At 61.8% G+C, this 12141-nt stretch overlaps 1 protein-coding gene across 2 annotated transcripts; it reads left to right on the top strand.

Moving 5' to 3' along the window:
* The first annotated feature begins 312 nt into the window (after positions 1-312).
* On the top strand, positions 313-11904 carry LOC129125763 (glycine receptor subunit alpha-4-like). Of its 2 annotated transcripts, XM_077185978.1 has the most exons (10): positions 313-576; positions 3052-3185; positions 3769-3836; positions 4504-4727; positions 4857-4939; positions 5128-5268; positions 5351-5565; positions 5817-5966; positions 6871-6966; positions 9637-11904. In XM_077185978.1, the coding sequence occupies exons 1-10, from the start codon at positions 494-496 to the stop codon at positions 9922-9924; spliced, it is 1482 nt and encodes a 493-aa protein (XP_077042093.1). In that variant the 5' UTR covers positions 313-493; the 3' UTR covers positions 9925-11904. The 2 variants fall into 2 exon arrangements, with proteins under 2 accessions (XP_077042093.1, XP_054497351.2); XM_054641376.2 differs by lacking the exon at positions 6871-6966.
* The last annotated feature ends 237 nt before the right edge of the window (positions 11905-12141 follow it).

Consider the following 12141-nt stretch of genomic DNA (forward strand, 5'->3'; position numbering starts at 1 on the left):
CTCAGCCCCACACGTCCTCTGATCCCGGTACGGTTCTCGCCCTCCGAGCGTCCCTCGCACATCCCTCAACCCCAGCGCATCCCTCGCCCCCGCCAGCCCCGACCCCGGTGCGCCCCGAGACCCCCCCGGACCCCGCCGGGGCCGCTCCCTCCGCGCACCGGGAGCCCCCCCGGGGGCCGCGGGCTCCGGGCCGGGGGCAGAGGGGCCCCGAGGGGACGGGGAGGAGGCGGGCACCGGGACGGAGCCCCCCACCGCCGCTCCCGCCTCCTCCCCGCCGCGGCGGGCGAAGCTCCGCCCGGCTCCCGGGGCCCGCAGCCGGCCGGCGCCCACCCCGCGGCGGGCGCCCGGACTATGAGGAGCGGGAGCGGGCGGGGGGCGGCGGCAGCGGCCCCGGTGCGGCCCCGGTGCGGCGGGAGCGGGAGCGGGGACGCCGCCGCCGCCGGCCGGGTCATGCCCGTGCGCCCGGGGCGGCGGGGCTGCGGGCTGCGGCGGGATGGGCGCGCTCCGGGCCGGTGCCCTCGCCTTCCTCCTCCTCCTCCTCCTCGGCTGCCTCCTGCCCCGGCGCGGCCCGCTCAGGTGAGCGCACGGCGCGGGTGCTCGGTGCTGCGCGGGGCTGCGGGACCCCGGCACCCGGACCCCATCCCTCTCCCGGGAGCCGCGATTCCCCTCCGGCACACGGGCATCACCTCCTCTCGGAGACAGAGAGACAGAGCTCCTGCGGGACCTGGGCATCCCCTTCAGACCCAAACGAGCCCCGGACCCTCATCCCGACCCCTGATCCGGACCTGGCTCCGCGGCCTGATGCCCCGGACAGAACGCTCCCAGCTCCTATCTGGACCTCCCGCAAACCTGGCCTCGGCTCCCCATTCCCCAGGACCCTGAGCCAGCACCCCGGGGACCCAGCAGCCTTCCCCCTCCAGTCCCCACCGCACACAGCCGGCCCCTGCCTGTCCCCAGCCGCCCCCGAGGGTGCCCCGGGCCAGCGGGAGGGTCACCCACCGGAGAAAGGGAGCGCTGAGCCCCGTGATCGCCCAGGCAGCTCCTTCCCTGCTGCTGCAAAGCCCCTGAGATGTCCAGATCCTCTCCTGGCTCGTGGTGTTTGGGGAAAGGAGAGCTCAGAACGGACCCTGACCCAGACCCTGGCTCACTCGGGACAGTGGGTGGGTGCCCCATGTCCCTTGGGTGCAGGAACAACTCTTGGCTCACTTGGGTGGAAAATCTAAAGCCCTCAGGTCCCTTTTTCCATCTCTGGGTGTTATCTGGGTGTTATCTGTTATCTGGTCCACCTTGGGTGTTATCTGGGACGAGGTGGGATGCAGGGGAGAGGGGGTCAAGACGGGAGGGGTTGGGGGCTGCAGGACTCCTGGGCTGAGCCTGATCCCAGTCCCCCTCCCAGCACTCGGCCAGTACAGCTGGAGCAGCTTGGGGGGATTTGCAACATTTATGGCAGGGAGGGGTAACCCAGAATTGCTTCACGTGCAGAAACTGCTTGTCTCAGGGCAGCGTTTTTAGGCAGACATCAGCGTTTTCAGCCCTGCCGTCCACGGGCTCCACAGAGGTGCTGAGTGAGCTCCAGGGCCCTGCAGTGCCCAGCCCAGGCCGGGGCAGAGCCCCCAGGGCAGGCAGTGCTCAAGGCAGGGGCTGTGCCCAAGGGCTGCGTTCCCCTGCCAGGGCTGCCTGGGAAGTGGCTGCACTCTGGGCGTTTTGGCGTCCCCCACGCTGGTCTGAGCATCCCCGGGGCTGCAGATCTGCTGTGGCTCTGTTATCTGAGCCTCTTCAAGGAGCTACCTGCCAAGGGAGCCCGGGAGCCTCCCTCCCACGTGCTCCAGGGGAGAACCCTCACTGTCCTCTCCTGTGAGGAGGACATGGCTCTCAGCTGCGTGGCAGGCAGAAGCCTCACTTAACTCCTTGTTAGCCTGGCCTCTGGCAGCTCTCCTCCCAAAGGCACCACACCTTGCTCATGCAGCTCCTGGCAGGGAATTTCTCTCAGCCTTTTGCTCTTGATCAGGATGAATCTCAGGTACTCTCTGCTGCCCTTCTCTAATTAAAGGAAAACCTGCCCCACTGGAACATTTTGGTTGTGGCCATTTTTAGCTGGTAAGGTGCACTAGGATGAATCTCACCCCTTTGAAAAGAGGTAGGAAGAAGGACCACAGGGTTCCCAGCATCATCCTCTTCTTGTAGTGCTGGGGCTGCAGCTCCAAGCAGGAGTGAGATCCACCTGGGCACAGACCTAGTGGAGTTATAAGGCATCATGCAGCAGCACCAGCAGCATGCTCAAAGCTCCTTTTGTGTCCAGAGATGTCTGGCTAATTCCTCTCCATCACAGCCACATGCCTGGCAATGTGGTGAGTGAACATCTCTCGCATTGTTCCTTGAAATTATCATTATAGACTGACGGGAGGAGAGAAGCTGGCAGGCTAAGATGCATTCATAAAAATATCCCCTCCAGAGTCAGTTTAAATAAATCTCCATCGTCATTCAGAGCACTGTGTGGGAGAGCTCATCCCCATGGCTGGTGTGGAGGTGGGCTGTGCTGCTCCTCTCCTGCCACATCTCCCTGGCCCCTGGCAGGCTGTCAGAACCCAGCTGGACACTCCTAACCACTCAGGCAGGGCCATTGTGTCCCCCAGCCCCCTCAAGCCATGAGCCCATGACAGGCAGTGTGTGATTGTTTGCTCAGCAACTCAAGCTGGAGCTGTAGGTGGAACCTGAGAAGGAGCTTCCCTGCTTTCCCCTGCAGCTCTGGCTGTGCCCTGTTCCCACCACAGCACTGAAGCCAGGAGACACCGGCTCCCAACCCCATGCCAAGGGATGTGGTGGAGCAGGGACAAGCAAAATGTGGGCATGTGACACTCAGGCTGCTGCAGGCGAGGGGAAAAGCCACCAGGGTCCCAGCAGAAGGAAGGGATCCCCCCTCATGCTGTCCAGGCACTGGAATGGACGCAGCACAGGCACAGCCGCCTGCCCTGGCAGCTGAGTGTCCCCAGGGGAGGCCAAAATGTGCCTGCAGACCCCTGGCAGCAGCTGACCTGGCTCCCTGCCCCACAGGCTGGTCTCAGGGCGGGAGGAGATTAAAGCTGGCTCCCGGAGCTCACCCCAGCCCATGTCACCCTCTGACTTCCTGGACAAGCTCATGGGACGAACCTCAGGGTATGACGCCCGCATTCGACCCAACTTCAAAGGTAAGAGGGAAGGTGTGAGGGCTCCAAACCTGGCATGTCCATGCTTATGGCTGCCCAAACCCAGGGGCTTTGGGGCAGGAGCCTGATCCACATCCCTGTCCCAACACCCTGCCCAGAGTCTCGGCTGCTCCTGCCAGCCCTGTGTGCTCACTTTGCTGGCATCAGGGGCGTGCTGGGGTCACCCCCAGCCCCAGGAATAGCCCCACAGGAGGGGACGCCTGTGTGCCTTCAGGAGCAGTGTCCCTGGGAACAGCCCCACAGGAGGGGATGCCTGTGTGCCTTCAGGAGCAGTGTCCCTGGGAACAGCCCCACAGGAGGGGACACCTGTGTGCCTTCAGGAGCAGTGTCCCTGGGAACAGCCCCACAGGAGGGGATGCCTGTGTGCCTTCAGGAGCAGTGTCCCTGGGAACAGCCCCACAGGAGGGGATGCCTGTGTGCCTTCAGGAGCAGTGTCCCTGGGAACAGCCCCACAGGAGGGGACGCCCGTGTGCCTTCAGGCACGCAGCAGGAGCAGTGTCCCCTCGTGTGTGGCCACACGTGTCTCAGCAGCCAGCAGCAAGAGGAGGCTCATGCTGTTTTCCAGGTCCGCCTGTCAACGTGACGTGCAACATCTTCATCAACAGCTTTGGCTCCGTCACCGAGACCACCATGGTGAGGGTTTGGGCAGCCTCTCCGGGAGCCTCGGGGCTGGCAGTGGCTGTGCTGGGGAGGGTGTGGGTCCCTGTGCCCATGGCTGTGCTTACAGGGCTCCTGTGACCCCTTCTGGCACCACAGTGGGGACATGCAAAGCCATAGCACATGGCTGTGGCTTTCCTGGGGTCAGCTACACAAGCTTGGCTATGTGGGTCACATTCCCTGTGCCTGAGCTGGAAGAAAGAGCCCCCCAAAGGGTCACAGTGGGGCAGAGGGATGTAACCCCCTGCCATCCTGAACCTCCTTGGGTGCATGAGGAACACCTCAGAGGAAGTCCCAGGGCAAAAAAATTTCCTATTTGTGCTTCTGCAAAAGCCTTAATACTATCAACAGGCCCGCAGAGCCATGTGCAGAATGCTGCAGGCAGCAGTTACTGGTCTTCCACCTCCTCCTCCTCCTTCTCTCAGCTGCTGTGGCCTTGGCTTTTTAATTTCCCCTGGCTGCCAACAGCATGGGAAGGCTCCTGAGCTGCCCCTGCTCCCTGCTCTATTAGTGGCAGGCACACAGCAACAGCAGGGCTGAGCCTCAACAGAAGCAGCTCCTTACACCCCCTCCTCCTCCTCGTCCTCCTCCTCCTCCCGGGGCAGCAGGGGGTGCTCTCACTGACTGGCGCCCCCTGTGCCAGGATTACCGGGTGAACGTGTTCCTGCGGCAGCAGTGGAACGACCCCCGCCTGGCTTACCGGGAGTACCCCGACGACTCCCTCGACCTCGACCCCTCCATGCTCGACTCCATCTGGAAGCCAGACTTGTTCTTTGCCAACGAGAAAGGGGCCAATTTCCACGAGGTCACCACTGATAACAAGCTCCTGCGCATCTTCAAGAACGGCAACGTGCTCTACAGCATTAGGTAGAACCTTCCCCTCTGGTGCAGCGCCTGCGTGGGGAGGCAAAGCTTTCCTCTTGCCTTCCATGTGGTGACTTTCCCCCTCTGACTGCCCCAGCTCCAACAACTCCCTCCTTTCCTCTGCCTCCTCAGGCTGACACTGATCCTGTCCTGCCCCATGGACCTCAAGAACTTCCCCATGGACATCCAGACATGCACCATGCAGCTGGAGAGTTGTGAGTACCTTGGGGGGTTCAAGTTGTGCTTCATTTCCCTCTTCCCATCCCATCCCCTCCCATTCCATGACATCCCAAAAGCTGGCAGCTCACTTTTTCTGAGGGACATGAGCAGGAAAAAGCAGTTGTTCTGGGTGGGGTTGAAGAGGGTCCATGTCCCCATCCATGGCTCCCTACATCCCCTCCAGTTGGATACACCATGAACGACCTCATCTTCGAGTGGCTGGAGGAGCAGGAGGCCGTGCAGGTGGCAGAGGGCTTGACACTCCCACAGTTCATCCTCAGGGATGAGAAGGACCTGGGCTATTGCACCAAGTACTACAACACAGGTGAGCACCCCAGGGACCTGCTGCCACCCCCTCCCATGGCCCAGGGGTCCCTCTCACCCACTGGGGCCATCTTTCCCTGCAGGCAAGTTCACCTGCATCGAGGTGAAGTTCCACCTGGAGAGGCAGATGGGTTACTACCTGATCCAGATGTACATCCCCAGCCTACTCATCGTCATCCTCTCCTGGGTCTCCTTCTGGATCAACATGGATGCAGCACCAGCCCGGGTGGGCTTGGGCATCACCACGGTGCTCACCATGACCACGCAGAGCGCCGGCTCCCGCGCCTCCCTGCCCAAGGTCAGTGCTGCTGCCTGCTGGGCAGCACCCCAGGAGCAGGGGCAAGGGCAGGGGCAGGGGCAGGGGCAGCCTTTCCCTGGGAATACCTTGGCTTTGGAGCCTCATCAGCTGGGGCACCACACGTGCCGAGGGGAAACACTGGCTGTTCTGGCCCGTGTGCCCAGGCTGAGAGGGCTCCCAGCTTCCTGGCAGTGGGGGGGACGAGCAAGGTGGGGGGCAGTGGGTCCCTGAGCCCCCTGTCACCCCGGCAGGTGTCCTATGTGAAGGCCATTGACATCTGGATGGCCGTGTGCCTGCTCTTTGTCTTCGCCGCCTTGCTGGAGTACGCGGCCGTCAACTTCGTGTCCCGCCAGCACAAGGAGTTCATGCGCCTGCGCCGCCGCCAGCGACGGCAGAGGATGGTGAGTCCCCCCCTCTCATGACATCTGCTCCTCCTCAGCCCCTGAGGGGACACCCCAGGGCTGCAGGGACAGTTTCTCAGCAGCCCCCAGGGCAGGGCTGTCTTCCATAGCCACAGACGGCTCCTCTGGCACCCCGGGGACCTATGGGCACTGCAGCACAGGGCTCAGCACCCATGGGTGCTTCAGGCCCTGCTTAGGGTGCTGTCCTTCTCCTGCTGGGACATCCTCAGGCTCTGCTTCCTCTAAAAATGCAGAAAAATAAACAGTGAGGACGGGGGAAACCAGCCTTTCCCCTTATGTGCATCCCCCAACCTGGGCTCTTTGGCAGTGACAGGGACTCACTGCTGTGTCAGGGAGAAAAATGCAGAAAAATAAACAGTGAGGATGGGGGAAACCAGCCTTTCCCCTTACATGCAGCCCCAAACCTGGGCTCCTTAGCGGTGACAGGGACTCACTGCTGTGTCAGGGAGGGTCCTGGTGGCACCCAGGGACAGGTGTGGGTTGCAGATGGGAGCACAGCAGGATCTGGAGAGGTAGGATCCCTCACTCATGGAAATAATCCTCCCCTCTGTCAGCCCACCAACACAGGCATCAGGCCTGCAAGAAGCTTGGGGTAGGCATGTGGCTGCCCCACTCTCATTTTAAACAGTCTGTGAGGCACCAGATCTCCATGGAAGACACGAGTACACACACAAACACACACAAACACAGTGTCCCATGCAACCAAATCCCTTCAGCATGTGCTGAAGACAGATCCCAGTGCCAGGGCACACTGGGGGGGCTCATTCCCCCCAACACACAGAGCCCCCATCTCCCCCCCATCCCCACCCTGGCCCCCAGAGCCGCTGCCCCAGGTCACCCGCTGTCCTGTTTCTGTTTGGTGCACACTGCTGGATGCCACAAGGGCCTGAGCAGCGGCACGGCCAGCCTGGAGTCCCTGCGGCAGCCGAGCAGCCGGCACAGCAGCGAGCACACCTACGCGACGCTCTGCAGCTCCCGGGTAAAGCACGACCCTGCGGCAGCCCCCGTGCTTCCCCAGCCAGCCTCACCCTCCCCTCCCCACAAGGAGCCCCCAGGAGCAGCCCTGGGGGCAGCAAGGGGCTGTGGAAGAAGCAGGCTAGTGATTTGTACAGAGTATGTGCCCGGAGGATGTGGCTGATGGGTGAGGGTTTGGGCAGCCTCTCCCAGTGCCTCAGGGCTGGGGAGCGTGCGGGTGCCCAGTGCCCATGGCTGTGCTTACAGGGCTCCTGTGACCCCTTCTGGCACCACAGTGGGGACATGCAAAGCCATAGCACATGGCTGTGGCTTTCCTGGGGTCAGCTAACACAAGCTTGGCTATGTGGGGCACATTCCCTGGGCTCAAATGTGTTGAGAGAGGGATGGGAATGGAGCAGATTTCCCTGTGCACACCCCCACTCCATGCCTTGGGTTCCCCTTTAGTACAGCAGCACTGGCACAGTCCCCTTTGCTGAGGGTGAGTGATGCTGAGGCTGACTGATGGCTGCTCCTGGGCACCCCAGCCATGCCCACAGCTCTGGCAGGGTGAGGGCTCTGCCTCCCTGCAGGCAGGTTCGAGGCACTCCCAGCTCTGTTGGTACCTCACAGCCCTATTTCCCACCGAGGGCCTTCTGAGGCAGGGAGGAGAGAAAGCAAGCTGCACCCACACTGGTTTGGGGCTGGGGTTGTTCTTTAGGTGGGACAAATGAAGCTTCCCCAGGGTCTTGCTGCTGTGCCCACCCCAAACTGAGAGAGCACAGCTGCCTGCAGTCACTCCTGCACAGGCAGCTGCTCAGGGCACACGAGCACTTTGAGGCACAGGGAGAAGTGTGGGGCAGGGCAAGCTCCCAGGATGTTGGGGCGATGCAGGGGGTCAACCACAGCTCCAAGGAGGAGATCAGGCCTGGTCACCCTCACCTCCTCTACACTGTCATCAGCCCTTGGATGCCAGGAGAGGCATCTTTGCACCCTGCCTTTCACACATGACTCCTGGAGAGCAACACCCAGCCAGGCAGGGAGGGGGAGGCTCTGTCCAACCCCAGGACCGTGTGCTGGCTTAGAACAGACCAAAGTGAGGCTGCAGAGCACCCTGGGCTGCTGCTGGCACAGCACTGGATGCAGCCAGGAGCACCCCGGGGTGCTGCTCAGTCAGAGATGGGAGCAGAGTCCTGTTACACACAGCTCCTTGCCTGAGAAAGCAAAGCCCGGCTTTCACAGCCTGAGGGCAAATCCCTCCCACAGACCACCCAAATCCAGGCTCAGGAACCCTGGGCTGGGGAGCAGCTGCTGGTCCCCAGAGCACACAGAGCACCCAGGTCCCCCCGTCCAGAGGGGCTGCAGGCACTCAGCCTGAGGCAGGGAAATAAAACTGTACTGCAAATGAGAACTGACCTCAGCAATCTGAGCCACTGCTGCTCTTGCCACTGTAAAATCTTGCTTAGCCTGTGGATTGCTGAGTTAAATAAAGATGCCAGGGTACAAACTCTCTGCATGAGAGCCCCCGTGCCAGCCGAGTGGCTGCAGGGGCTGACCTCAGCAGGCAGCCCCTGTGTGCTGCAGGGCAGTGCTGCTCAGAGATGGTGTTTGGGGTCCCCAACAGCACCCAGACACAAAGTGAGGCACTGACCTGCAGCAGGCTTTGGAAGAAAGGACCCACCACAGCCAGATACAACACCAGCAAAGGCAGAGGGGAGCTGAGCTGAGCCACAGAGACCAAATGAGTGCAGGGGCTCAGCAAAAAGCCAGATGTGCAGCCTGTGCTTGCACATGCCCGTTCCTCATCACATCTCTGCGCACATAACCCTCTCCAAGGCTAAAACAAGGCAAGTGGCTCACAGTGCACAGCTGTCGATGGGGAGGAGGGCAGGCACTGCTGGCCAGCCCCTGAGGCACCCAATCGGTGCCCTGAACAATGGCAGTGGGCTGCGGCCAGAGACTCTCACGGCAGTTCTGCAGCCTTGATCATGAACATGCAACTCCATGGGCACGTTGCCCCCTCTGCAGCCCTCTGCCAGCTAGGGGAGTGTGAGGGTGAGCAAGGGCAGAGAGACCAGCAAGGAGTCCAGCTCTCTCAGCCTCCCTCCTCTGCTCCACCAGGCAATCTCTGCCAAGCAGCCATGGGGAGAAATGAGGGCTTGGGTTCTTGGAGGGACTGAGGCGCCCTGCAAGCCCTGGTGGTAGCCAGGTTCCTGCATCCCTGCCCTGCTCTGCCCCAGCAAGCTGCCTGTCCCCTCCTATTCACCATCACAGCCACACTTCCACCCCACAGCAAACACAGCACACTCACAGCAGTGCCTGCACACCTCAGCTCCCTGCACCAAATGCACCCTGCACCCCTATGTGCCCCCTTCCACCAGTTCACCTCCCATCCCTCAGGCTGCCAGAGCTGGGAGGAAGCTGGGGGGATGTGTCGGGCTGCCAGGGTCGGGCTGCCTTTGGCTGCACCCTGAAACACATGCTGGATGAGAAGGCAGGGGCTCAGTGCTCACCCCTGTGCACAGCCAGCACTGCCAGCCCCTGCTCCTGCCTGTATGGCTGGGCTGTGTGACAGAGCTCCCAGCCTGGCACGGGCACCCAGCACCCAGCGCCCAGCACCAGGGGTGTGCAGGACGTGCAGCCTCACCCCGCAGCACCAGCACCGCCGTGCCCTGCCTGACCGCCTTTCCTTCACCAGGAGGAAGAGCTGAGCCGCGAGAGCCGCTTCTACCTGCGAGGCTACGGGCTGGGCCCCTGCCTGCAGCCCAAGGACGGGGCTGGGGAGGGCCCTGGCATGTGCAGCTCCCCGGGAGCCCCCGCCGTGCTGCGGGAGGGGGAGAGCCTCCGCAGGCGCTACCTGGACCGCGCCAAGCGCATCGACACCGTCTCCAGAGCCGTCTTCCCCTTCACCTTCCTGCTCTTCAATATCTTCTACTGGGTGGTTTACAAAGTGCTGCGCTCAGAGGACATCCACATGGTGCCCTGAGGCTGGAAAAGTAGGACTGCCTCTTGGTGTCACCCCTACAGTGTGCCCAGGTGCCACAGGCTCAGCCAGAACTATTTTTCCCTCTGTCCCGGAGCAGTGGCACAGCTGGGCTGGGCCTCAGAGCCTGGACATGTGGCAGCCCCCGTGTCCCTCTGGATTCTGTGGCGCAAAGTGGGGGGATCAACAATCACAGGTCCCCACAGTCAGCTGGAGAGAGGGACCCCTCCTGCTTCCTGCATGGTGTCACCCCAGGTACCCCGGGATGCTGTGCTGTCAGGGAACAGGGAAACAACTACACCCCAGGAATGCTGTGCTGCTGGGGGAAGCCCTGGGTAGCCAGGGGCACAGGAGAGCCCCAGGCACTCTTTCAGCCACAGGCACAGCCAGTGGCCAGAAAACATCACCTTCCAGAAAAATACCCTCTCCCTCTCCACACCTACCATGTTAGGCTGCTGCTTCTCCAGCCTGCATCACTGAGCTGTGGGGCAGGGATCAGGCTGCAGTCCTCTCCTCTGGCCTGGAGCTTGGTTGCAGGAAAGAGCAGGCAGCATGATGCTGTACATGATGCTGGCTGTGGCCCCATAGCCCCCAGCAATGCACAGGGCCCCTGCAGCCCCAGCCAGCTCCAATGCACAGCAAAGCAGCAGGCTGGGGATGCTGCCCTCCCTGCAGAGCTCAGAACTGCCCGTGGTGCCCAGGGCTGCAGGACTGTGGCAGGGACAGTGGGCAGGAGGCTCTGTTTGCTCCAAGGAAAGGCCAGCCCTGAGCAGGCAGCAGGCAAGCTCAGTCCTGCTGAAGGGGCCCAGATGACCACTGCAGTTGCAGATGGGAGTCCCTTGGCACTGGGGAGATGGCACTGCATTATCTGCAGGGTAGGGCCCACAGCCCGTCTTCCAAGGGAGATTTTTTTGGGATGAAAGCAGTGGGGAAAGCTTGGCCAATCCTTTTGGAGGAGCAGAGTGAGTGATGGCATCCCAGACTGCTGCATTCCCACAGCACCACGGTGCCAGATGAGAGATGGAGGTGAAAATTGCCCCATTCCTTAGCCCAGCATTCGAGTGCAGCATCCCCTGGGCAGGTTCATCCCTAATATTCCTCCACTGGAGAGGAGAGGAGAGCAACTGGAACCCCAACAGGACAAACTCAGCAAGGCTCCCAGCCCTCCAGATCTGGATACCCTCCATGCTTTGCAGGAAATAAAAGCAGCAGGTGATGCTTAAGTCCTCCAGAGAGGAGTGTGGTGATGCTCTCCTTTCCCTCTGCCCTCAGGAGGTTGCAGCCCAGCAGGCCCCATGGCCATGGGTGCAGGAGAGGGCTCAGAGTCTTCCAGGCAGGGCAGGATGGAAATAGGATTCACCCCTTTCCTTGAGGGCTGTGGTGGCCCCATGGCACAGTGAGTGCTCCAGTGACCCACCTGCCATGGCAGAATGGACCCTGCAGGGCAGGGGGACATGACCAGGAGGCCAGCACTGCCTTCTGAAACCAGACCCAGGCAGAACCCCCTGCCATGATCCCCGGCCTGACTCCTCAGGCACCACTCATCCCCCTCTTCCTCAAAGGACTGACTGGCAGCATCATCCCCTGAGCCCCCTAAGCCCCACAGAGTGCTCAGCCACATGCACCCATTCCACAGATGGGGCAAGCAGAGAAGTGGCCCCAGGCCACCCCATGAGGGGACTGAGGGACCCACAAGGACAGGCTGAGCCAGCTCCATCCCATTGCCAGCCCTGTGCATGCCTCCCCTGCCATGGGGCTCCCCATGGAATCCCACCCTGTGTCCAGGCCAGACTTGCTTTTGGGGAGGCCCCATTTGGAGACACCCTGGGCTCCCCCAGCACCCGAGGCAGTGCCAGTCAGGGAGGTACCAGTGTCTGAGCAGCACCCACAGGCACTGGGTGGCCATGCCAGCCTCCTGCAGTGGTGGGTTTTTAAACAGCATTGATCTTCCTACGCAAATAAAGCTTTCTGGGATTTTCGGCACTGTGTGCTGGGGATTTGTCTCTGCCAAGAACACTGCAGCCAGCTCCCACTCACAGCGTGGGGAGGGGACAAGGGCACAATGCCCTGTGGGGACAGGAGCCCTGACCCATCATTATACCATCATTACTCTCCACGGGTGATTTTTCTGCCACAACTGATGACTGTCACATTTAACTCCCACGTGGGAGATGCCAGGAGGGCTGGGCAGGAGCCCCCTGCAAGCCCTCAGCCCCAAAC

This window comes from Agelaius phoeniceus, chromosome 14 (assembly GCF_051311805.1).
Source record: "Agelaius phoeniceus isolate bAgePho1 chromosome 14, bAgePho1.hap1, whole genome shotgun sequence".
Classification (NCBI taxonomy): domain Eukaryota; kingdom Metazoa; phylum Chordata; class Aves; order Passeriformes; family Icteridae; genus Agelaius; species Agelaius phoeniceus.